At 58.5% G+C, this 26255-nt stretch overlaps 1 protein-coding gene across 4 annotated transcripts in view; it reads left to right on the plus strand.

The window, feature by feature from the left end:
- The window catches only part of AGAP3 (ArfGAP with GTPase domain, ankyrin repeat and PH domain 3), a 232337-nt gene that overhangs the window by 78813 nt on the left and 127269 nt on the right, over nt 1-26255 (plus strand). For all 4 annotated transcript variants that reach the window (XM_073334978.1, XM_073334979.1, XM_073334976.1 and 1 more), the window contains exons 2-6: nt 8511-8569; nt 18558-18645; nt 18907-18992; nt 20151-20292; nt 22010-22144. In XM_073334978.1, coding sequence (XP_073191079.1) covers nt 8511-8569; nt 18558-18645; nt 18907-18992; nt 20151-20292; nt 22010-22144 — 510 coding nt within the window. The remainder of the gene's footprint in view (nt 1-8510; nt 8570-18557; nt 18646-18906; nt 18993-20150; nt 20293-22009; nt 22145-26255) is intronic.

Consider the following 26255-nt stretch of genomic DNA (forward strand, 5'->3'; position numbering starts at 1 on the left):
ACTGCGAGCTGCAGGAAGGTCGCCAGCCCGGGGAGCAGTCTGGGCCCTGTGGCCTGCATCCTCCTCTCCCTGACCCCCACTCCCGCGTGGTGAGTAGCTGCACAGAGCTTCCAGACAGAGCTCGGGGGGGCCTGTTGTACATTGTAGAGGCAGAAGGGACCGTCTGGTGTCCTGCGCACATGGGCCAGAGCCTTCTGTTGGGTTCATTTCAGTGGAATACTGGGGCCCGAAGTCTCATGTTACCGTGCCCCTGAGCCTGTCCAGCACTGACCAGTGAAATGGTTCAGGGCTTGGAGTGCTGAAACCTTGGCATGCCTGGCCCCATGGCACCAGTCTCCCTTAAAAATCTGTGTAACCGGCTCGTGAAGACACAGAAAAGGCAGGGAAAAGCTGCAGCCGTTGAACGGTAGAACACTGAGTGAGGCATGCGTGGAGCCACGTCCTACGTTGTCTTTCCCGGGAGCTGCGAAGGAGCTCTCTCTCCCTGTCTGATGGTCGTTAGGATGATGTTAAAGATGGCGGTAACTGTCCCTCTGGGGGAGAAAAGCTGGGCTGGGCTGCTGCTGGTAAAGCCCAGTCCTGCTTCCTTTAAGCCAAACACTCACAGAAGCGGGCAGGAAGGAACAGCAAAGAGAAAATGCGGCGTTTGCCTCTGGTGCCGACTGTCGCTTGCTGCTGGAGCAGACCCAGCACGGCTGGACATGCCGCTCTGACCCCTGGGAGCCTGTGTCCGCATCGGCCCTTTTTGGGCATGGCTTTCAGCTCCCTCTGGTCACAGGGACAGCAGTGCTGCAGAAGAGACGACATTGGCCAGCGAAGCCAGATTATTACACAGAAGGCAAAACGAGAGGGCCAGGAAGGAGAAGAAATCCGGGTGGGGGGAACGGCTGTGGGGCGGGAACCCACGTCTCACATGGTGTTTGGGATTTAGCTACAGCCGGTGGAGGTGACTCTGTCACCTGGGTCCCTCTCTCTGGCCTGGTCTGGTCAGAATGTCTCCCAGGGTCTGGACAGGGAAGGCCTGGGTCCTGGGTGACAGTGGGGGTGGCAGTCCTGGGCGAAGCTGGCTCCTTTCACTCCACCGTCTCGGCCATTTGGACTCCCCTTCCTGCCCTGCCCAGCAGAATCTCCATCTGAAGGTGCCACCAGGGGATGATGGTGGAACAGCCCAGCCCTCATTAGTTCATTCTCTCGTTAGGTCTGACTTCGAACCCACCCACTGCGCTCCGTTAACTTTGGGTTCCATTCTCCTGGGTTTACCAGCTCTGATCTTAGCACAGCCCTTGGGTGGGAGCAAGCGTTCATCGTGTCTGATTTCCCGACTTTTCTCAGCACTGTTCGGTGACGGCGGAGTTGGACTTTTGTTCCGGAGTGCAGACCTCTGCCCAGAGCCCCCACTGCAGTGGAGGCCATTCCTTTTCCTTCCTCGGATGCCACGCCCACCAGCCAGCTATCCTGTGGCTGCGCTAGAGTGGCTCTTTGGAAAGAGACATCTGGTTCTGATTTACAGGGATCAAGGGATGGCGACTCCATCAGGGCTCAGGTCAGTTACCCAGGGGTGGGTTAGCCTCGCCGTTACACATTGGCACCTTGTTTCAAGTTTGAACTTCGCTACCTACAAATTCCAGCTGTTGGATCTTGTTCCATCTTTGCCTGCTGGAGAAAAGAGCCCTCCACCATCAGAGAGCTGCTCTGAACTGTCGCTGTGAGAAGCGAGATTCCCAGCTTGTGCGACCTACAGGTTTGGTTTCCAGACCTTACATTTGGCTGTAATACAATGCATGTGGTTCAAGGGAGGCCATATTCCTGGGTTGGGAGGATCAAAGAGGATAAGAGCAGGTTTCATGGGCAGGTCATAGGTCTCTTTCCTTCTAGGTTCTCGAGATGCTGGATGCCTGGGGCAGAAACAGTCAAACTCCTCTCTCCCCCCCCCCCCCCCCCCCGGCTTCCAGTTTTGTATAAATAATGGAAAAGTGAAGGGAAACGGAAAAACAAAGAAAAATCCCATTAATAATAAACATCAAATTCATCCAATTCATCCAGTTGTGAGGTGAATCAAACAAGTTACTATCCCGAATGATTCCTACCCTGACCCTGGTGACCGTCCATTGAGGTGTCAGCCCCAAAACTGGGCTTTGTGCCAGGGAAGTTTAAACGGGGTCCAGAAGGGGAGCAAACTAAACCCCAAGCGCAGGTGTTGTGTTGCAGTTTCCATGCCAGTCATGAGCTGCTTGCCCGCAGTTCAGTGGCTAGGAGACGCGTGTGCTGCTCTCAGAATAGCCCAATGCGTGGCTAACGGAACTGGTTACGTTGAACTCGCACACGGTTCTAGATGGAGGTAGCTGCGTCCTTGGGTGTACACAGCCAGCCAGCCCCAGCCCCTCGAGAGACGTACGGGCTGCCTTGGGGTGGTGGTTCGACCTGGGGCTGTTCTGGGCGTCTTGAGCGCGCTTGCCCCCGCATTGCCAGTGAGCATCAGTGGCATTAACAGCAACAAGCTCGAGGCCGCTGAGCTAGCAGGGTCCCCTCTGCCGAGGAAAACCAAACTAAAACCAAAAAGCTGAGCCTTCTGCAGGATGGTTGTGGTGACTTCCGGACAGATTAGCCGGTGAACTGCCTGGCTCAGCCGATCCCCAGCGATGGACTGAGTGACTGACTGGGCTTGATAGTGGCCAGTCTTCAGATCCTGCTGATCTCTGCGAAGAGCTGCAGGTGTCGCTGGCCTGGTTGTGCGGGAGGGAACGCAGACCTCAGTGGTGCCAGAGTTCAGGCTTCTAGGCATGGGCTTGGTTTGTCCTGCCTCGTGTAGCACCTCCTGTGGCCAGTGGAAGCAAGGCCCTGACAGCCCAGTCAGGTGAGATTAGGTGGTTTGTGCAGACAAAGATCCGCTCCTTGCCATCTGGCAAGTCCCACCAATAGTGGGAGGTGCAGACGCGCTGAGTCAGGTGATCTTGCAAAGTTGACGCCAGCGTCTCCTGGTCGCAAGGGCTCGCAGCTTGTGCCATTTGGAGTCACCAAAATGAGCAAACCATGTCAAGCTAGTGTGAAGCTGGAGCTGAAATCATAAAAACCAGTTACCTGGCCATGCAGACAGAAAAGTGGTGCTTCCCTTTTCCCTGCCTCCCCGGCAGCTCAGCTGTGAATGGGATATTTTTTTAATGGCACTTTTTTTTTAAACACCCAAAATGTGGGTGAAAGGTTAGAGTCTAACTCTGTTTGAGCAAAAGGGCTTTTCCCTGGAAGAAAAGTAGTGTGTGTGTGTGTGTGTGTGTGCTATATATATATATATAAAAGACAGGGTAAACGGGATAGGCTTGCCAGCCCTTCGGTCCTGGGAAAAATAATGGAGCAGCTGAGACAGGACTTGATTAATGAAACACGAACAAAGGGTAATGTCATTAATGCCAATCAGCATCTTGTCAAACAAAACAGAGCTCCCTTTCTGAGTAGTTTCCATTTAACACAGCACAGTACTGTACTTGCTTTTGGTGTCTCTCTCTGCTGCTGCCTGATTGCGTACTTCCGGTTCCAAGTGAGGGGTGGGGTTGGCCGGTCAGTTCGTAACTCTGAGGTTCTAGTGCAGTTCTTGGCCCCATGCATTTTTTGTCAGTGACTTGGGAGAAAACTCAAATCGTCACTGATAAAGTTTGCGGATGACCCACAGATTGGGGGAGTGGTAAATAGTGAAGAGGACAGGGCAGAGCACTGACCCAGGGTGATCTGGATCGCTTAGTAAGTTGGGTGCAAACAAACAATGTGCATCTTGACACTGCTAAATGTAAACACACAGGTCCAAGAGCAAAGAATGCAGACCACCCTTACAGGCTGGGGGCTCTATCCTGGAAAGCAGTGACTCAGGAGAAGAGTTGCAGGTGGTGGTGGATAATCAGCTGAACACGAGATCCCAGTGTGTTGCTGAGGCCAAAAGGGCTAATGCGATCCTTGCGTGCATAACCAGGGGAATCTCGAGTAGGAGCAGAGAGGTTCTTTTACCTCTTTCTTTGGCACTGTGCGACCGTGGCTGGAATCCTGTGTCCAGTTCTGGTGCCAACCATTCAAGAAGGATGTTGATAAATTGGAGAGGGTTCAGAGAAGAGCCACAAAGAGGGTTAAAGGATTACAAAACCTGCCTTACAGTGATTGATCTCCTAGAGTCTATCTGTTTACCTTAACACAGAGAAAGTTAGGGGTGATTTGATCACAGTTTATAACTGCCTAACATGGCAAACAAGTCTTTGATAATGGGTTCTTCGATCTAGCAGACAAATATATAGCACAATCCAATGGCTGGAAGTTGAAGTTAGACAAACAGAGGCTGGAAATAACCTGAACATTTTTGTACCATGAGGCTAATTAACCATTTGAGACAATTTCCCAAGGGTTGTGATGGATTTTCCATCACTGGCAGGTTTTCAATTGTGCTGGGCTATTTCTCTGCAAGGTCCACTCTGATTCAAACAGGAAGGAATTCAGGGAAGTCCTATGTCCTGTGTTACCCAGGAAGTCAGACAAGATGTTCACAGAATCACGTTTGGTTTTAGAATATCTGAACCTATGTAAAACCACATTTGGAGTTCAGTTGTTAGTAAGGCTTTCACTACGGGTGCTGCGTAATGGAAGCTAGGTGAGGCTAAGCCTCCCAAACCTTGCACAGCCCTGCGGAAGTGGGGGGAGTGGCAGATTACCTTACAGGGCTTGTGCCCCAATTTGGGGCCCCTGGAAAAATCTCCCCCCACCACAGTCCTGGGGCTGGAGGAGCTGTTGCTCCCAGCCCCGGAGCTTTTCCAGTCTCGGGGCGCTGGGGGGGAAAGGGAAGGGGTGAGGAGTGGGGGCGGAACAGGGTCGGGGCTGTAAGAGAAGGGGCGAAACAGGGGAGGGGTTCCAGGCTTAGAGCTCTGGCCAGGGAGAAGGAGAAAGACCTGAGTGGATCAGGCTATCACAGGATGATTGAGAGCCACCGATGAGATGCAGCAGTGGGTTTTTTTAAGCAGCTTTGATTCTTGGATGCATCAGGCAAGGTATGCCCAGTCGAGACAGGGAGGTAGGAATGCCGTTGCACAAGGCGCTGGTAAGACCTCCGCTGGAATGCTTTGTGCAGTTCTGGTCACTTGTGCTCAAGAAAGAGGGATCCAAAGTGGAACAGGTGCAGTGAAGGGCAGCTAGGCTAATCTCTGATTGGAGGGGTGGTCTCTGAAGAGGAGACTGGCTTGTTTAGCCCAGCACAACAAAGGCTCACAGGATCCAATTGCCCTAGAAATACGTCAGGGTAAATGCCAGGGAGGGAGAAGAGCTAGTGAAGTTAAAGGACAGTGTTGGCACAAGAACAAATGGGGACGAACTGGCTGGGAGTAAATTGAGGCAGGAAATGAGAAGCGGGTTTCTAACCTTGGAGGAGGGAGGTCCTGGACCAGCCTCCCAAGAGGAGCAGTGGGCGCAAACGAGCTCACTAGCTTAAAGACAGAGCGTGGTGAGTTTTGTGATGGGAATGATGTGATGGGGTGACGGCTGGCAGCAGGGGACTGGAATCAAAGACCCAGGAGGTCCATTCCGGCCCTTGTGTGATGGCTGCTGAAAGGTGGGACCCAGAGTGACTTAAAGGGACCTGATTCGGGATGTGAGCCTGGGACGTCAGACGTGTCCTTCATGCCCCCACAATGGGCTGGCTCAGGCTGTTCACTGGGAGACGTGGCCCCGACACAGCTCCGGTTTCATCCTCCCATGCCTGTGGGCTTCGCTTGGACCCGTGGAGAGATTTGTGAGCTGAAAAGCAGCCCAGCTTGCACATGCACTAATGGGCTCAGGCACCCCGGTGAGCACTCATGCATGCTAGCAAGCAGGGGTGCAGGGGAGTGCTTTTGTTCTCTAGACTGGGCATGGGTGCACCAGTGAGTGCTCAATTGCAGTAGTGGGCCGGGCGCACTGGTACGGGCGTACTGGTAAGCGCTTGTGCATGCTAGTGAGCACAGGTGAGCGTGCACATGCTAAAAACAGGATAGTACAAGACTCCCTTTACAAATGCTCCCTTCCCATCAGGGTTTAGGGGCACCCCATTCCCCTCAGTACCTTTGTTTCCTGCAGCCCTTAGCACCGGGGCTGCTGCACTAGATGTTTAAGGAGCGGCTGTGCAGCCAAGGTCAGGTCATGCCTCAGCCTCGATCCATCTGCCCAGCTCAGGGGAAGGGAATGGGTAAGGGAAGGTGCTGCGGCAAAAGGTCCATGGTGGGCCAGGCTGAAGGGGCAGGGCAGCCTCTACCTCCTGTGACAGGAGCTCCCCTTCTCAGGGACCCTAAATCCCGTCTCCCCCCAAGCGCTGAGGGCCCCAGCTGAGCTCAGTCGGCCTTAGCAGCAAGATTAGGCCATGACGGGGGTGCAGACAGCTGTGTCATGGCAGCTGTTGTCTCAAAGCACTGGCCAGCAGCCACAGCGGGCCTGGACGGTCCAGCCTGCCTGCCCCAGGGGCGGCGATGGGGGCAGAGGCCACTGCGGCTGCCCACCCAGGTTGTTGCATTCAATTTCCATTGTTTGAAAGGGATAGAAAAATGGCTCCCATGCTGGGTCCTGCTGAGCTTCCCAGCTAGCCGGGCCCCTGCCCTACAGCTCTCGTCAGAACAGCTCCCTGCTCCTGACGGGGCTGGTGGGAGGCAGCCGTGTGAGGCCTGGCCTAGGACTCAGGAGACCTGGGTTCTCTTCCCAGTTCTGCCCTGGCAGGGGGGACCTCGGGCGAGACCCTTTGCCTCGCAGTGACTCAGTTTCCCCATCTGTAAGATGTGGTGAGTGACACTGACCTCCTTTGTGAAAGGCTTTGAGCTCTCCTGCTGCACTAGGTAAGGACTGGCTGTCACTGTTCATTGGTGGAAACCGGCCTGGCTGGGCAGCCGAGGCGCAGCTTGAGACCCCAGGGGTGGGTTTCCTGCGTTCCCAGACCAGGCCCCTTTGCTGCTGTTGCACCATTGCCATGGGGTGCGTGCCTGCCACGCTGCCCCCCTGCATGTACAGGAGACCGAGGCTTGCCCGGGGGGCTGGGCCAGAAACCCTTCTGTTGCTGGCATGTCCTGGATTAGGCCTGCTGGCGCTTTCCTGCTCTGCTGGGGCTTGGCGTCCCGTGTGCGGGGTGGCTGAGGGGTGAAGCATCTGCCGGGGCCTGGACCCACAGCTGCTTGACTTGCACAACTGGTTTGGGCGGCACTGTTGTGAGCTTGTTGGGTGGTTTTTTTTTCTTTTTTTATGGAACGTTTCATGAATTTGCGTGTCATCCTTGTCGGGTGGCTCTTCGGCAGGGGAGGAGCCCCAGGTGCCAGAGAACTGGGCTGGTGGGGGCCATTGGATCTCGCTCCGCAGGGCTGGGGGTGCGGGTGCTGTTCTCTGCGTGGGGAGAAGGCGGCAGGCGCAGGGAGGCTGTCTAGCCCGTAGGCGTAGAGGGGCTAGGGTAGGTGGCGGGGGTGCAGAGAAGGCAGCAGCCCCATGGGGAATGGGAGGAGGGCCTGGGCTGAGTGCTGCGGGCCTGGCCAGCCGCTTCCTGGGGTGCTGGGTGCTGCATGGGCAGTACCAGCCCCTCTCCTCCGGAGCTGGCCCAGGCTGGGGAAGGGACAGGGCGAGGCAGCCCCTGGGCCGGCTCTGACGTTGGGTGGGGCTTAACGAGGGGGGTAGCCGAACAGGGGGCAGGGCGGCTGGACAGAGCCTGAGGTGAACAGACTGGCGGGGCTGGAGGGAATGGCCAGTCAGCGAGCGGGAGAAAGTCCTGCCCACAGTCCTGCTGAACGCAGCTCTGGCTGCATCTTCCCTCCCTGGGCCACCCCCGCACCTGCCTCTTCCCCTGGGCCAATCCCCCCCCCCCACCTGCCTCTTCCCCTGGGCCAATCCCCCCCCGACCTGCCTCTTCCCCCACCGATGCGTCCCTTCACCTCTGCCATCACGGCTCCGGGTGTGTTCCCCCACCACCCGGGGTCACCAGCTGTCCTGATTTTGTGGGACAGTGGCAGTATTCGGGGCTTTGTCTCATATCAGCATCTCTTGCCCCGTCCCTGCAGCTCACACCTGCCGTCTGGTCGCCCTGCCCACGGCTCCCACTGGTTTTCCTGCCCAGCGCTGCCATCCCTGCTGTGGCTGTTCTCTGCCTGTTCCTGCCCCCTTCGCTTTCTCCCGCCCCAAGGGGCCGGCTCCTCCCTGGAATTTCCTTCTCCCTCCAGCCCATGAGGCTGGGGAAAGGGGGTGCTGCATGGTCCTAGTGCCCCTGGAGGTCACCCCTGCTCAGTTCTGGTCTATGGGGTGCTCCCAGTGCAGACCCGGGACCTACGGAGGCTGCCTCGGTGGCTGCTGGTCTCAGTCACTGCCCTGTGCTGCCCCCTCCATCTGCGAGCGGCCTCTCTGACCCTGGGCATTGCAGTTCCCTCCCCTCCATGTGTGGGAGGGAGCCCACGGCATCCCTGCGGGCAGGGCAGGGTAGGGACTCTGGGAGCTGAGGACTCCTTTCCCCAGCCAGGGGCTGACGGTCTCTTGTTTCTTTTCTGCAGATTCGTTTGTGAACAGCCAGGAATGGACCCTGAGCCGCTCGGTGCCTGAGCTCAAAGTGGTGAGTGCTTGGCCCAGCCTGCTCCGCCTGCAGAGCCCCTCGGAGGGCCTGTGGCTGGGTGGGTGCATGTTTGTGAGCAGTGGGAGGGAGACCCCCATGCTCTGCGGGAGGTGGGGCAGGGCTGCCATGTGCATGTCCCCTTGGATGGTGTCGCGGGTGCAGGGGCTGGGCGCTCTTCAACCCTGGGAATGAAGCCAGAGGGGGCCTCTGGCTGTGGGACCGCCCCCGAGGCGCGCTCTCACCAGGGCAAGCCCCCTCCTCCTGGGTCTCACCTCGGAGCATTCAGCCCCCTGTTCACACCAAGAGTGCCCCGCAGCGAGTAGGGGACACCCGGGGAGCCTCACACGCCCCCAAAGGGCCCTGCCAGCACTGGCTCCCAGCCAGCGTGGGACACAGACGGGTTATTAGTCGTGGGGAACCCAGCATAGAACAAAGCTTGTCAGCACAGGGAGCAGGAACGTTCAGCCAGGTCCATCTTGGGGGAGGGGATCCGGAGCCCTGGGCTCTCCCCCTGAGTCCCAAACCAGGAGACTGACCAGCTTCCAGCCACCCGGCCTCAGGCACACCCAGCTGCCTCTACTCCAGCCTTTGTGTCTTTCCCCGGGCAAACTGGTCACCTGGTCTCCACCTCTCTCTTTGTTCTCTGACTCATGGCAGGGGTGCCCGTCCATCAGTTGCCAGGATACAGAGTGTTGGCCCTGGGGTTCTCTGGCAGTCATGCCTGCCCTCTAGGGAGTCTCTGCAGCGATCACACACCCTTATCCCACCACCTACAGACTTGTGTAACACACAAGGTAAACTGAGGCATGCACAGTATTCATACAAAACATTAAGAAAACTCCCATTTTGTCACAGACAGGAAAGGCTTCTGGGCTGGGGTTGGGTCCTTAGATGTGAAAGCCCCAGGGACCGTTCTGCCCATCCCATACAGCCTCCTGCAGAGCCCAGGGTCTCCTTCAGCCCTGCCCAGCCCATCTGCGGGAGGTAAAGCAGGTGTGTTAGAGAGACTCCCGGTCTGGATTCACCCTGTGAGATGGAGTCTCTGTCCCCCTTCGCCCCGGTCAGCTGTTCCATTGTTTGTCTCCACTCAGCCCCCATCTGTTCCTGGTGCCCTGTGACGTGGTGATAGGTGAGGCTCCTGCAGTGCCTGGGGGAAACCAAGCTCCTCTCCCTTCCCCTCTGCCTTACTGTTGGCTTCTCCATCCCCCACCCCCCATGTGCAGCCTCGCACTGTTCAGGGCCCTCACGTCTGTGGCCCTGGATATGGCAGCAGTGTCAAGGTACCTGGATTTCCCTCCTGCTGATGGTGTATCTCACACCTGGCCTTAGGATTCGGGACCTGGCCTGGGAGTTGTGGGGGACAGATTCAATTCTGGACTCTGCCACAGACTCTCTGTGTGACCTTGGGCAGGTCTTTTTGTTCCTGTGAGCCTGAGCCCCATCCGTTCGAGCCTTTTCTGTACACTTCGCTGGGTGTGCAGCATGGCCAGGCTGTGCTCAGAACGGGAGCCAGCTCTCCCTGTGCATTGCACCGGCAAAGAGCTCCTGGCATGGCTAGGTCCTGCCCAGTCTCCCAGGGGCCCTCAGTGGCTGCCCTTTCACCACACCGCACCTGGCTGGCGCTGGAGCTGCGTCTGACAGCGACACCTCCGCATGCCTGGGAAGTGTTCTCTGTCTGCATAGAACTTCAGGGATTTTAAGTCTGGAAAACCTGCCCTGCAGTGAGAGACCGGAGAAACTCATTCTGCTTAGCTTAGCAAAGAAACGGTTCACAGCCCAGAAGTGCCTAAGTGGGGAGGAGATTTGATCTCCCAGACGGAGGCAGAACACGAGCCAGTGGCTGGAAGTTGATGTCGGCAAAGTTCAAATGGGAAATAAGCAATTTTTTTCCCAGCAAGGATAACTCCCCATTGGAACAGCTGGCTGTCACGGAGTCCCTGGGCGATGCTCTGGAATTGCTCCCTACGAAGCCAGGCAGGACTCTGGGGCAGTCTCCTTTCTGTGAGCAGCCTGTCTGCAGGACACACAGCTCACCCGGCTTCCCCCTTCCTTGGTCTGACCTCGGAGCATTCAGCCTCCTCTGCCCCTCTGTGCGCTTCCCCCAGCGAATCTGCCCAGGTGGGGTCCTGGGGAAGCCAGAGGGTCCTGCCCCCCAACTCCGCCATCAGACATGACTCTCAGCCAGCCAGTAAAACGGAAGGTTTATTAGATGACAGGAACACGGTCTAACACAGAGCTTGTAGGTACAGAGAACAGGACCCCTCAGCCGGGTCCATTTTAGGGGGCAGTGAGCCAGACAACCACGTCTGCATGTCACTCCTCGTCCCCAGCCAGCCCCAAACTCAAACTCTCTCCAGCCCCTCCTCCTCTGGGCTTTGTCCCTTTCCCGGGCCAGGAGGTCACCTGATTCCTTTGTTCTCCAACCCTTTAGCTCTCACCTTGCAGAGGGAAAGGGCCAGGCCATCAGTTGCCAGGAAACAGGGTGTCGGCCATTCTCTGTGTCCAGACCCCTGCACACACCTGCCCTCTAGGGCTCTGCATCGATCATACACCCTTACCCCACCACCTAGATACTTAAGAGCTGCCTCAGGGAAACTGAGGCACCCCCACACTATTCAGAGGAAACATTAAGAACAGTCCCACTTCGTCACAGTGGCCTGGGCATGGGATGGGTGTGACGGGTTCCTCCCGGGGCACCACCTGGAACTGGGGTACCGCTAAGCCCCCTGACGCACCAGCCTGGGCTCTCTTTCACACTGTGCTGCTGTGAGAAACGACAAAGCCCTCCAGCCTGCATGTTCACCAGCACACACACAGGTAGGGACACACCCAGCTGCAGTTCTATGCAGGCTCTCTGACCAGCCCGTGCATAGGAAGGCTACAGTTAAGGCAAGTCCCAGCTCCCCAGGCACTCACCCCCTCTGGAGTATAAACCCAGAATTATACTGTCTTGCACTGCACAGGGAGCTGTACAGTGAAAGCTCATAACATTCGCCCCCTCCCTCAATGTGGAGAGGAATATGCAACAGCCGTCTGCCCCTGTGTAATGATTCCCACACACTGGTTTAGATAAAGCAAAAACAAGTTTATTAACTACAAAAGATAGATTTTAAGTGAGTATAAGGGGTAGCAAACAGATCAAAGCAGATTACCAAGTGTGATGAAGTGGGAATGTTGTTAATGTTTTCTCTGAACACTGTGTGGGTGCCTCAGTTTTCCCTATGCAGTTCTTAAGTATCTAGGTGGTGGGATCAGGGGGTGTGATTGTGGCAGAGCTCTAGGGGGCCAGTGGGATTCTGCACAGAGAATGGCCGACACCCTGTCTCCTGGCAACTGATGGCCTGGGCCCCTCCTCTGCAAGGTGCCAACTGAAGGGGTTGGAGAACAGAGAGATCAGGTGGCCTCCTGGCCCGGGAAAGAGACAAAGGTGAGAGGAGGGGCTGGAGAGTTTCAGTTTTGGAGCTGGCTGGGGAAATGGAGGGAGGCTCAGATGGGGCTCTGACCTCCCTGCCCCCAAGACGGACCTGACTGAGGGGTCCTGTTCTCTGTACCTACAAGCCCTAGTTTAGACCATGTTCCTGTCGTCTAATAAACCTTCAGTGTTACTGGCTGGCTGAGAGTCACGTCTGACTGTGGAGTTGGGGGACAGGACCCTCTGGCTTCCCCAGGATCCCCGCCTGTGCGGACTCACGGTGGGAAGTGCACGGTGTGGACGGGGATGCTGAATGCTCTGAGGTCAGCCCCAGGAAGGTGGAAGTTGTGCAAGCTTCTTGCCCTGGGGAGAGGAGGCATCTCCAGAGTCCTGACTGGCTTCGTAGGGAGAAGTTCCAGAGCATCGCTCAGGGACTCCGTGACAACTGTTGGCACAGGTGGGATGCATTGCACCCCGCGAATGGTGCTTCTTGCAGTAAGTGATTGGGGAGCAGTAAAACGAAGGGGGAGTAACGAGGACCAGGTGTGCTGAAGGCTCAGAGAGGGGCTGTTTCAGGGGGTGAAGGAGCTACGCTTAACCCCTGGGAGAGTGTGACCAGCAAAAAGGACTATTGCAGTGATGGGTTCCCCCTGGAGACTGCGGTGAGCTGTTCCAGGGACGAAGGAGTCTGCCGCTCGACCCTGGCAAAGAGGTGTTGACCTCGAGAAGGGCTGGCACCCTAGGGGTTCTCCCTGGAAACCGTGGGAAGCTGAGAGCATACAGGCCTGTGAGTCCACAACACCTTGGGAAGAGCGGAGTGATGGCCTGTCACCGTCTCCTTAAGAAGGACATTGTAACCCTGTGCAAGAAGAGAGCGTTGTGCATTGGAAAGTTCACCAAAGCACAGTTAATCGTGCAGCTGGAGGAGGATGACCGCTCTAAGGAACAGACTCCTGACCCCAAATGGGGCTATAGCAGGATCTGGGAGCAGCTGGAGTGGTAGCCAGGCATCCCCAAGACTCCTGTCCCCAACCAGACAGGGGTCTTCACGATCGGGTTCCCCATCGGGGGATCGGAGATGGACGGGATTGGAGCTGAGTCCGAGAGAGCAAGAGGACTGTGAGAGACAGCGAGAGCCCGAGAAAGAGCTGCAGAAGCATCAGCAGCATGAACTGGCGGTGGGGGAGCGGAGAGGCCTAGGGGACCTCCCCGGGGTGAGTGGGGATAGACCCCGGGGGGCCAGTTCCGCAGGGAACCTCGAGACTAAATTGCTGCCCCTGGTTAAGGAGGGGTGGCATGTGGATGCCACCTCACTGCCTTTGAGCAGGCTGGAGATTTGAACCAGGGGCACCCTGCGGAAAAGCCCCGGTATCTAGCTCCCTTGCTGGGTCCCAAGGCCATAGACTCCGTCAGCCAGATGGGTGGGGAGGTGGACAGGCTCCCACTCCTGACGCCAACCTATATGTCTGTGTGGAGTCTCCTGGGCTCAGGCCCCTCGGACCCCCAGTGGGAGTGGGAGGTGATGGTCAATGGGGAGACATTCCTGGGGTGGTGAGACCCTGGGACAGAGTGAACTGTTGTCAGACCCCAGGTGGTGCAACTCCACCATATGCTGGGGGGCTGTGTGACCTGGGTGAAGGTCCCAGGGATGAAGCCCCTTGCCCTGCCTATGGCCCGGATCCCTGTGCAGACCCAGGAGGGGTCGGGCTGGCTGATTGTTGGGGTTCTCCAGGATATCAGCTGCGAGTGCTGTTCGGGGATGACTATATCTCTTTGGGACAGGATCCAGGCCCTGCTCCTGTAATGGCTGAGGATTTGAATTTGAATCCAGGGAACCAATTTGCTAAGATGGAAATGGTCAGTGAAAATGCAAATGACCTGGCTGGCAGTGGGGAGGAGCTGCTAAGCTCAGGATACCCACCTGTCTGTAAGCAGCCCCCTGGGGCCGAGTGGGATGGAGAGATGCTCCCCACCCCCCTGCACACCAGAGAGGGGGCTCACGCTGGCTCTGATGCAGTGAGGAAAGCAGTGAGCTCGCTGCCTACCCCCACTGGGACAGCAAGGGCAGCGCTGAGCAAGGGGAGGATATAAGACCCCAGCTGAGGGGGGAGACACAGGCAGTGCAGGACGGCCGCCAACCAGTTTTGCCTGGTCCAGAGGCGCTGCTGGGAAGTGATCCCACGCAGGGAGCGAGCGACCAGGGACAGGGCTCAGCGGGGCTGTGACCCCAGGCCCAGCCCGTGAGAGGGAGCAGGTCCCACTCCCTCCCCCAGCAGCTGAATTCCAGACCGAGCTGCAGAAGGATCCCTCCTTGGAGGAGCTGAGGGAACGTGCTGGCCACAGGCTGCAAACCCCCGTGGGGAAGGCTGCAGGGACAGATCCCCGTGGGAGAAGGGATTCCTGGACCGGGAAGGGGCTCCCCCAGGGGAAATAGAACTGTGGGGGATCAGGAGGCAGCTGGGGGTGCCCCAGAAGTGTTGCCGCTGGCTGTCGTACCTGGCCCATGATGTCCCTCTCTCGGGTCACCACGGGATCCAGGCCCCAGCAGTGGCTGCTGCAGAACTGTGACTGGCCCGGAGTCTGGGACGCGGCCCAGCGGCACGGCAGGTCCTGTGACCCCTTGAGACCCCGGCCCATCACAGAGGAACCTTTCCAGAAGGTGGCCATGGACATATTGGGGCCCCTCAGCAAGGCGACCCGGTCAGGGAAGAAATACGTCCTGGGGGTGATGGATCTCGCCCCCCGCTACCCAGGGGCGGGGGCTCTGTCCTCCACCGAGGCAGACACCAGGGCAGACGCGCTGCTGACCATCTTCAGCAGAGGGGGGGTCTCTAGTCCTGCCTTTCGACCTCAAGGGGGTGTCAGCCACCTCCCAGTGCTGGATGGATCGGCTATTGAGGGGGGTGGAGAACTTGAGCCTGGCATACGTTGAGGATATCTTAGCCAGGCCTGGGAGGAACACGTGTCCCAGGTGAAGAGAGGGCTGGGTCGCCCCAAGGAGGCAGGACTGACGGTAAAAGCTGGAAGGTGTAAGGTGGGGATGGCAGAGGTGTCGTACCTGGGCCACAAGGTGGGGAGCGGCTGCCCAAGCCTAGAGCTGGCCAAGGTCAAGATGGGGGCTCTTAAGCAAAAGAGCCCGAATCGCAGCCCTCCAGACTGGAGCACTGGGAGAAATCCCAATCCCAGTTCGAATCCCAGGGGTATTGGGGTGGCAAAAGGGCCGCATAAACTTTCCTACATGCGGCCTGTGAGTGCCATCAAGCACACCCGACCTAAGGGAGGGTGTGAAACTGGAGGGGCCTGGTGTAACTCCCACCAAGGAATGGGAGAGATGCTGGGGCATCCATGGGAATGTTGGTGGGTTCGAACTTCCCCAGGTCACCGGCTAAAGTGACCTTGCTCAGTTCAGTCTCGAAGAGGGGAGAGATGTGACGAAGTGGGAATGTTCTTAATGTTTCCTCTGAATACTGTGTGAGTGCCTCAGTTTCCCCTATATAGTTCTTAAGTCTCAAGGTGGGGGCCTCAAGGGGTGTGATTGTTGCAGAGCCCTAGGGGGGCCAGTGTGATTCTGCACAGAGAATGGCCGACACCCTGTCTCCTGGCAACTGATGGCCTGGGCCCCTCCTCTGCAAGGTGCGACTAAGATGTTGGAGAACAAGAGATCAGGTGGCCTCCTGGCCCAGGAAAGAGATAAAGGAGAGGAGGGGCTGGAGAGTTTCAGTTTTGGAGCTGGCTGGGGAAATGGAGGGAGGCCCAGATCCGGGCTCTGGCCTCCCTGCCCCCCAAGACAGACCTGACTGAGGTGTCCTGTTCTCTGTACCTACAAGCTCTGTGTTTAGACCATGTTCCTGTCGTCTAATAAACCTTCTATTTTACTGGCTGGCTGAGAATCACGTCTGACTGCGGAGTTGGGGGGCAGGACCCTCTGGCTTCCCCAGGACCCTGCCTGGGCGGACTCGTGGTGTGGACATGGATGCTGAATGCTCCGAGGTCAGCCCCAGGAAGGTGGAAGTTGTGTAAGCTTCTTGCCCTGGGGAGAGGAAGCGTCCCCAGAGTCCTGACTGGCTTCGTAGGGAGCAGTTCCAGAGCATTGCCCAGGATCTCCGTGATGTCTAGCAAAGCAGATAACCTAACATAATAAAAAAACCCCACAAACTAAGCTTAATGTGCTTAATGTCATACCTCGTCCTGCAGAGTTACCCTGAGCCAGATTTATCAGGTCATCCGTTCTTCCAAGTGTGAGGCCTGTTTGGGCTCACAGTGGGTGGGGAGGGACGATGTGGAGCAGCACCTTGATGCTGTATTTATCCGTCCACACACAAACCTGTCAGGAAAGAACGTGACCAAGTTTACCAAGTTGAGCACTTGGGAGTTCAGAAATGCCAGAAATGAGCCTTCCCTCGTTCTTGGGAGGTCTACTATGGCAGAGAGTTTGTTTGGGTGATCATATGCCACGTTTCCCACAGGACCATGCCTCGTTCTGTGCACGGCTTTCCTAGCTATGGAGATGGAATTTCCTGGCATTTATTTTGAAAAAAGAAAAATTGAGGGAAAAATTCATTCATATGCAACTGTAAGCACCTTGGCCTCAGCCACCAGCAGGGTTTGAACTCAGAATTTCTGGGTGCAGTGCAAACCTCTACCACTTGAGCTAACAGAGGAGCTACATTCGCTAACAGCAGTGGTAGGTTATATCCTCGGTCAAGAAGCCACTAGAGGAGGATGCAAAACACACTGGGTTATTTATACATGAGTAGCCTCACTTTACAGACAGCATGGCTAAGGCCAAAGAGATGCAGGTTCTTTCTGCGAGGCAGCGTGGCTAAGGATCCGATTCTGTCACAAAGGTCACAGATTCTGTGACTTTAATGGACCTTAATGACTTCTTCGGTTTCAGCCGGCAGCAGCGGTGGGGCTGGAGCAACTGTCAGCCCCTGCCCAGGAGTAGCAGACTAGGGCAGGAGCTGTGGCGGGGCTGGGTCAGCCCCCGCTGCAGGTGCAGCCCCCAGGGCCAAAGCAGCAACTGGGCTGGGTCAGCCTCCATCACAGGAGCAGTGGCTGGGGCAGGAGCAGTGGCCAGCAGTCAGCCCCCGGCAGGGCTCTGGCTTTTAGTGTGCCGTCCCCAGGTATTTTTAGTAAAGGTCAAGGACACATCACAGGCTTCCATGACTTTTTGTTTGTTACCCACAACCTGTCTGTGACTTTTACTAAAAGTACTCCTGACAAAATCTTAACCTCAAGCAGCCGAGACTTGGGTCTGCTCCGTTACACGCTGTGTTACGCTCCCAGCTCTGCAAAGGAGCAGGCTGATACTGGCCTGCTTCCCAGTGTGGGGCAACGAGGCCTTGGTCAGCAGCAAGGGAGGTGCACGGAGTGAACAGCGCTCAGGAGAAGCGGTGAGGTAAGAACGCTCCTTCTCCTGGCTCCTTGCCAAGTGCTGCTTTCCGTAGGCCAGATGAGGGAGTATAGCAGGTGAAGGGTCCATTTTGTCTTTATGCGGGGCGCTGTTCTGTGGGCAATGCGGAGGGTTCAGCGGGGCGGGAGGAGCGTGCTTAGTGCACATGGACAGCCCAGAAAAGGAAGGCGCAAGCCAACACCCAGCTGCACTGGACATGTGCTGTTGGGGACTGTCTGCTGTGCAGGTTAGAACTTGGCCACCTCTGACCGGGTTTTCCCAGAGACAGCGGAAGGTGCCTCCCTGACCCCCGGACTATCCTCTTGCCAACTTTCTAGTACCTGCTGCAGCCCCCGGAGGCACGAGAGCTCTGTAGAGAAATGGCTTTACCTGCTGGCAGCTGAGCTTGCTCTCCAGAAGAACCATTACGGAGACGCCCTGAATGAGCCAGCCAGAAGCAGGCACTGACTTGGCAAATCTCAGCCCATACAGCTCAAGTCTGGGGAAGTCATTAGCAACGGGAAACTGGGGCTTATGGTGGGTCGTGTCAGGCAACCGTAACTCTAGGCAGCGCGGCCAGCCCCACTTGTAAATGTGTGCTCTGCTGGTGGCAGAGAAAGGGCAGATCTTACACCCCATTGCCGGGATCCCAGGCAGCAGCTGTGGTCAAACCCAAAGCCAGACGCTTTCTCTCTTTCTGTGCATCAGGAGCTGTGTGACTGGTTGTGTGGCCCTTGGGAGGTTGGTGTGTGGGCCGGGAGAAGGGTCTCCTTCCCTGTGGGTCAGGCGGTGACTTGACAGCAGAGGTGTCCATCAAAGCAACGGGAGATCGGGGGGCTGGTAGGGGGTGGCTGGTGCTGGGCCTCCATGGTTGTAGTTGTACCTGTTCCGTGGTACAAAGGGAAGCCCCCTTGCATTCAGCCGCCCTCTCTTGAGCCAGCAGGGCTCCAGCATCTGCTCTTCGCTCCCATCCAGTTCAAGGATGCTCAGTGCTCCGCCTGGCGAACCACGGATGGCACTGGATGGCAAGCTGGGGGGTGCAGTGCCTGGGCCCTCTGAGGTGGGCCTTGCTGCCCCAGCAGTAAGTGTGTGTGTCACCCACACTGGCTTGGCTGATGTGCTGGCCCCATGTCGATTAGCACGGAGAGGGCAGGGCGCTTTCACACACATTTGTGTTGCAGGGCATCGTGGGGAACCTGTCCAGCGGCAAGTCGGCCTTGGTGCATCGCTACCTGACTGGCACGTACGTGCAGGAGGAGTCCCCAGAAGGTAAGGGCCTCTTGCCCTCCTGGGGGCTGTCCCCATGCTGAGCTCTGGGCAGGGGAAGATGGGCTCTGACTCCTAGTCCCTGGCTTAAGAAGTGACCCCCCAGCTAGACTTCTCTCTGGGCAATGCCAGCCTCACAGCTGCCCCCAGGCGCCTGCCCACCTGGCTGCCTTTCATCAGGTGTGTCCCTGGAGGTGTGCGCCCTGCATACCCCCCTTCCTCCCCCCGACCCTGGCTCAGTGCACTGCTTTGCCTTGTCCCCAGGTGGCCGGTTTAAGAAGGAGATCGTAGTGGATGGTCAGAGTTACCTGTTGCTGATTCGAGATGAAGGGGGCCCCCCCGAGCTCCAGGTAAGATCCCCCCTCTCCCCCGCACTAGTCCCGCCCCTTGAGAGCCCTGTGCAAGGAGTGGAGAGCTCCTGGGGAAGGAGAGAGGAGGCTGCTGGCCGTCAGTCCGGGAAGAGGCATCAGGGGTTTGTGTCTCACAACAGGGTTGGATGGGAGACCAGGAAGCGCTTAAAAACTGCAGGGAGTGGATGGTGGGGTCAGCACAGGGTGCTCCCCCCCAATCAGTGCTGACCCCAGTGCGGTGTGAGGGGCGCTGGGCTGCAGGGAGCGGGGCTGTAGGGCGTGGGGCAGGGGCTCAGTGGTGCAGGCCCAGGGGTGCAGAGAGCAGGGCAGGGGCTCAGTGGGGCAGGTGCAGGGCTGCAGAGAGCAGGGCGGGCGCTGGGCTGCAGGGCATGGGGCAGGGGCTCAGTGGGGCAGGTGCGGGGCTGCAGAGAGCGGGGCAGGGGCTCAGTGGGGCAGGCGCTGGGTTGCAGGGCATGGGGCAGGGGCTCAGTGGGGCAGGCGCTGGGTTGCAGGGCATGGGGCAGGGGCTCAGTGGGGCAGGTGCGGGGCTGCAGAGAGCAGGGCAGGGGCTCAGTGGGGCAGGTGCGGGGCTGCAGAGAGCGGGGCAGGGGCGCAGTGGGGTGGGCGCTGGGCTGCAGAGAGCGGGGCAGGGGCTCAGTGGGGCAGGTGCGGGGCTGCAGAGAGCGGGGCAGGGGCGCAGTGGGGTGGGCGCTGGGCTGCAGGGAGCGGGGCAGGGGCGCAGTGGGGTGGGCGCTGGGCTGCAGAGAGCGGGGCAGGGGCGCAGTGGAGCAGGGCAGGGGTGCAGTGGGGCAGGCCCGGGGCTGCAGAGAGCAGGGCAGGGGCGCAGTGGGGCAGGCCCGGGGCTGCAGAGAGCAGGGCAGGGGCGCAGTGGGGCAGGCCCGGGGCTGCAGAGAGCAGGGCAGGGGCGCAGTGGGGCAGGGCAGGGGCGCAGTGGGGCAGGCCCGGGGCTGCAGAGAGCAGGGCAGGGGCGCAGTGGGGAGGCCCGGGGCTGCAGAGAGCAGGGCAGGGGCACAGTGGGGCAGGCCCGGGGCTGCAGAGAGCAGGGCAGGGGCGCAGTGGGGCGGGTGCTGGGCTGCAGAGAGCGGGGCAGGGGCGCAGTGGGGCGGGCGCTGGGCTGACGACCGGTATCTCCCCCAGTTCGCCGCCTGGGTGGACGCCGTGGTGTTTGTCTTCAGCCTGGAGGACGAGATCAGCTTCCAGACCGTTTATAACTACTACCTGCGGCTCTCCAGCTACCGCAGCACGGCCGAGGTGCCCATGGTCCTGGTGGGGACGCAAGGTGAGAGGGACCCAGGGCGAGCGCTGCCGGGACACCCCGGCATGCCAGGGCTGGCTGTGCCTGTAAGGGGCTCACAGGGACTCCGTGTGGGGCCTGGGCTTTCACTTCTGGGAGGGCCAGTCGCTCCCCCAACAAGTCTCTCCTGCGCTGGGGTGGCAAGCCCCTCCGGGAACATCAGACACCATGGCACCCGGTGCCAGCTGTTGCCTCTCCCTCCCACGCTCCCCCCGGGCACCCTGAGGCGTCCCGGCACCTCCCCCACCCCCACTCTGGGCCACCCTGAGGAGTCCCGGCACCTCCCCCACCCCCACTCTGGGCCCCCCTGAGGCGTCCTGGCACCTCCCCCCCACCCCATCCCGACTCTGGGCTCCCCTGAGGTGTCCTGGCACCCCCCCCCACACCACCCCAAACCATGGCCCCCCTGACGCATCCCAGTACCCCTTGCAGGAGGTTGGCGTCGGGCAGAGGGTGGAGAGGGGGTCTCAGGGCTGCACCCAGGGGCTTGCCTAGGATCTCAGCCCAAGCAGGCCCGCATGGCCCAGCAAAGGCCAGTGTGATAGGCGGATGAATCTCTCGGGGCCCTAGGCAGAGACTGAAGGCGGTGGGGGCGGAGAAACTTCTCCAGGTCCTGCCAGTGCCAGGTGCAGAGGAGGAGATGAGTCTTGACGGACCTGCCCAGGCTGGCAGAGTGGGCTCAGGGGAAGGTGACTGGGTGCATGGGGGCTCCCGTGGGCCGGGCTGGCCAGGGGATTTGAGCCGGGAGGCGCTTTCCCGTCAGTCAGAATGGGGGGCAGAAGCTGGCCGTTCTGCAGCAGAAGGGGGCGAATGAGGAGCCTGGGGTACGTCCGTGCTAGCCTGCAGCTGGCAGCCCGCGTCCCAGCCTGGCAGCGGGCCTGACGCTCGCGGGCTCCGGGGATCCTGTGGGCATGGCGGCTCAGGCTGCGGCGTGGGCTCTCAAGCCTTGGTGGTAGCAACGCCTCTCAGACTGCAGTGGCCTAGAGCTGGCATTAGTGTGACTGCTTCTGCCTCACACAGGATGCTTCACGCAGCCATGAGGCCAAGTCCCGCCTTGCAGGGGTCCCACACGCATTAGCCAGCACACATGCCGGGCAGGGGGGTGGAGGCGGGAGGGGTGGAGGACTTCGGCATGGACAAGCCTTTGATGTGTGCCTTTGACTGTGGAGAGAAGGGCAGGGGCGGGTGGGGAGTGGGATTGCCAGGGGCCGGGGGGGTTGTTCCAGGCATGGGAGTGGCAGTGGGGTGTGTAGCAGAGCCCAGTGCTTGCTCTTGCTGGCTTAGCCCACCCTCCTCAAGTTCCCCATGAAGGAGGGGAGTACAGAAATTCCTAGGGTTAGGCTACAAGGAATTAAAGCTAGAGGAGAATCGTCAGTGGTGTCTGCAGGGTGGGGAACACAGCAGGACGGTACCTTCCTGACCCAAGGCCTTGGGCCCCCGGAGGGGGTTGTGGAACCAGGGGATCTGGAGGCAGGCGTGGTGGGGAGGACGAGGGCTGCCAGGTTTCCAGTGACGTGCTGTGGAACCCGGCTATCTCAGCCCGGGACAGAAGGGGCCTGGGCTTTGGAGCTGGTTATCCCAGCCCTGCTTGGGGCTGGAGGGACCCTGGGAATGTGCTGGGACCCTGGTATTTTGGGGGGCTCCAGGGTGGGATGGGGGCGTGGAAACCTGTTTTCTAATTCTTCCTCTCTTTGGTTTCCAGACGCGATCAGTGCCACGAATCCCCGTGTCATCGATGACTCTCGGGCCCGCAAACTCTCCAACGATCTGAAGCGTTGCACGTACTACGAGACCTGCGCCACCTATGGCCTGAACGTCGAGAGAGTCTTCCAGGATGGTAACTGCAGCCCTGGGGCGGAGCCGCGCAGCGCCCGTCCCTGCCCCCTCGCTCTCCGGCCGATACAGGGCTCTGGCACCTGCAGCCCCAGATACCTGTGACTGGCTCGCTGGAGTGCTTGTCTCTCCCAGAGGGCCTGTGTTAGGCAAAGGGAGTGCGAGGCTGGAGAAATGGGTGACTGCAAATGTCCTGGGAGGCAGGGAGGAAGTCCAGTCGAATCCTTTGTATCTAGACATGCTGTGGGGCGGGGAGCAGCCAAACTGCTGGCCGGAGAAGCTGCCCCAAGTAAGGGAACAGAGCATGGAAACAGCTGGGGTAGAAAGCTGCTGCTGTTGCTTGCACGGATCAGGGGGTCCAGGGGCTTGCAGCCAGAGCCTGCCTTGGGAGAGACGCTGCAAAGGCTGCTCTCCCTTCCCACCCCGTCTCTCCAGGGTGAGCTTGGCCACGAGCCCAACGGGACAGCCTGCACAGGGCTGTGTGGCCGGATGGATTGGAGCTGCGTGCAGGGGAATGGGAGGAGGAGAACTGTGCCCCCAAAGGAAGAGGCTGCAGGCCTAGAGGGTGGCATGGAAGGAGGTTTGGAAAGGACAGTGCACTGCTGACATGGGAGAGGCTTGTTGGAGCAAGGGGCAGCTGAAGTGGAGCTGCAGGGAACACAATGGTGCAACGCAATCCTCTGCAGCCGAGCTTGATTTCTTTCTTGCTTGGTCCTAGAAGAGGGAAGCGTGGTCTAGTGGGCAGGGCCCCGGCTGACTCTGCCACTGACTGTGGGTGAGTCCTTCCCCTTTTGTAAGATAGGTAATGGACTTGCTCCCCCTCTGCAAAGCCTCCGGGGCTTCAGGGAAAGGGCTATCCAAGAGCTGAGGGTTAGGGGATTCACCTTCTCGGCGACAGGACCCATTGAAGTAAGAGAAGGAAGTGTAGCAGTGGTAACCCTGATATTGAATCGTGCGCCTTTGGGAGGCTGGCAGGGAATACTTGGTCTTGACAGGCCATGTGTGCCGGGAGGGGAGGAGCCAGATTTTCTTTGCTTTAGATGGTAATCAAGTGTTCAGTGCTTTAGGACTCCTGGGGAGTGCTGACACCCCCCGCCCCCGGGAAACACTGCTCCTGGCCGTACTGCTTCACTGCCATTAGGCTAAATGACTTCCTACCAAGGGGTTGTCCAGGTACATGGGATGGACTGACCTAGAGAGACCACAATGTGGCCAAGAGGGGGCGGCAGAAGTGATGGCTCTAAAATGGCTGGGATCCAGAGCCAGCTGTCAAGGGAAGGTCTGGACAGTTACGTTGTAGTGGAGACCTGACTGAAACCTGGATAAAGGGTCCTCTGACGACACAGGCCAGTGGGCCTGGGCAAGGTGTGTTCTGGGAGATTATGGGAACTGGCTAACTGAATTTACCAGGCACTGCCAATTCGTGCACTTGGGACTCACCAGTGTGCACCCCAGCTTCAGCTCCGGGTGAAGTGTCCATGCCAGCTGGCACCTGCCTGCATGTCTCACCCTCTCTCTAGAACAGTGGGAGAGACTAGGTGTGAGCCCCTGGAGCGTGAGCAGGGGAGATCTGGCCAGACAAACTAAGTTGTTTCTGGACAGGATCCAGAGGGAAGCAGGTTTCTGGGAAGTGTCTGGTACCTGGTGTCACTAAATCGGACTTGGAAATTCATTGAAATCAGCTGGGGGATGGCCCTCTGCCATGGGCCGGGGCTGGCCGCAGGGCAGTTCAGCAGATACGGATCCGCAACAAAGGGGTGAGTTGAAGAAGGTGTCCAGTGTGGGCCATAGGGCTGCCAGCCCAGCACAGACACTGACTGCCTTTGGGCAAGTTGCTTCACCTCTCAGCCTGTGAAGTGGGGCCCGTGACCCTAAGCTCCCTCCTGGGGCTGTGAGGACTTGGGGGCAGTGTTGGCAAAGTGCTGGGGCCGGGTTTTCAGTCGTGATCTGGAAGGACGCTGCGAGGTGTTGGTCAGCCGGGAGGAGCAGAAAACGCAGTGAAGCCCGGGAAGTGATCCAGAGGGGGTGAGATGCCTTGGAAGGAAATAGCAGAATGGGGCGTGGAGAGTGCTGGGTTGTAGCGAGGGTTCGGGCTCCTGGTGCTTCAGCCCCGATGCAGGCTAACCGTGCTGAGCGCGGCTGTCTGTGACTCCATGCCTACGGCGCCCACGGGTGCCTGGGCATCACCTGCATGAGGGCTCCCAGCCGTGAAGCTGAGCTGGTGACCGCAGCGCTAGGACAGCTGAGCCAGAACGTGCAGTAATGCCCCGGGGCACATGGCTGTGGGCGGGGAGTGAGTGGGGCAGACAGCAGAGGAGCAGGCCTGGTGAAGCGTTACTGACACTAGAGAGGTGACACTAACCACTGTGTGCTCGCACTAGCATACCCGGAGCACACTTGTCTACACGTTGCACAGCGAGATCACACTCCCTGGGAGTTAGATTTGCTTCCCCTTCCACCAGTGCAGGGCCAGGATGGAAGGGGATCACGGGTCTCATAGCCCTGGGGTGCAAACTGTCCTCCCACTACCATCCCATGGTGCACTGGCCAGGCCTGCCTAGCTCCGTTAGTAGCCAATGTCTGCTAGGGATAAACAAGTTCAGATCAGCAGGCCCAGATAACAGGCACCCAGCAGTCCCACCAGAGCTGGCTGAGGAGATCTCTGGCCCACAGTTGATAGTTTTTAACAAATCTTAAAATGCTGGGGACGTTCCAGGAGACTGGAGGAGTATCACTGTTGTGCCAATATTCAGAAAGGCAAGAGGGATGATATGGGCCCATTAGCCTGGCACCCGTCCTGGAGAAAGGGAGACAGGATTCGTTGGATAAATCGAAGGACTATCATTAATGCCAGTCGAGATGGGTTTATGGAAAACAGGTCTCCTCAAACACACCTGGTGTCATTCTAGGATGAGATTCCAAGATTGCTTGATAAAGGTGATTGTGTAAGTACGAGACTTGGCATCTGCAAGGCGGCTGACGTAAAGCTTTGTCTCCACTGACAAGCTGCCCTGGTGCAGCTCCGCCCTGTCACGCTTAATGAAGATGCTCCTCCGCCGACGGGTGAGGGGTTGGCGTAGGTGTCCCACCTCCCCGAGAGGCGGCAGCTAGGTGGGCAGGAGAAGCGCTCCCATCGAGATCCTGATAAGCACCTTGTGATGTAGCTCTACCGACATAAGCAGGTAGCTCAGAGCAGGGCTTAGGGCTTGTCCCTGCGGAGGCTGTAGTGTAGACGTAGCCTAGGTTGGCATAACCGATGTCGCTGGGGTGTGACTAAGCCGCCCCCTGAGCGACGTGAGTTACGCCACCAGAAGTGCCGGTGTGCACAGTGCTGTCAGCAAGAGAGCTTCTCCCGCCAGCACGGCTCCTGCTGCTCGCGGAGCTCTCCCGTCGGCATCGCGTGTTTTCGCCAGATGCGCCGACGGGTGTACGTGCAGACAGGCCTTCAGTGCGCAGCACGCTGGGTGTAAATCTAGAGAAGCCTCGCCTGCTGCCCAGCGCCCTCTCCGTCCCCGAGGGCTGACGCGGCAGTAGGTCAGAGCGCACGCCAGCCCCAGCACTGAACGGCAGCAGGGCCTGCTTGGCCGGTTAGCGTGCGCCAGGCTAGTCTGCTGTAGGCTGACACTCCAGCCTGCCGCACGCCGCGTCTCCATGTGGAGCAGCCCCTCGTGCCTCTTGTATGGGTTTAGATGGACTATGTGGGCCGAACATACGAACGGCCACACTGGGTCAGACCAAAGGTCCATCTAGCCCAGTCTCCTGTCTTCCGACAGTGGCCAATGCCAGGTGCCCCAGAGGAGTGAACAGAACAGGGAATCATCCAGTGATCCATTCCCAGTTTCTGGCAAACCGAGGCTTGGGACACAGTGTAAGGTGTAAGCATGACCCAGTCGCTGTCCAACATTAAACAGCTTTAAACGAGGTTTGAGGTTTGGTATCCAGAGACCGCAGCCTGCTTAGCACCATGGCAAACACTCCATTAAAAACTCCTGTTAACCTTGTATTAAAGCCACAGAAAAGAAGGAATAATAGTTACAGCACCCAAAATGTTAAGTATTAACTCAGGCTCTCATTTTAACAACATTCCTTGTCCCTTTCCCTTTAGCTGGGGGGAG

This window comes from Lepidochelys kempii, chromosome 2, assembly GCF_965140265.1.
Source record: "Lepidochelys kempii isolate rLepKem1 chromosome 2, rLepKem1.hap2, whole genome shotgun sequence".
Classification (NCBI taxonomy): domain Eukaryota; kingdom Metazoa; phylum Chordata; order Testudines; family Cheloniidae; genus Lepidochelys; species Lepidochelys kempii.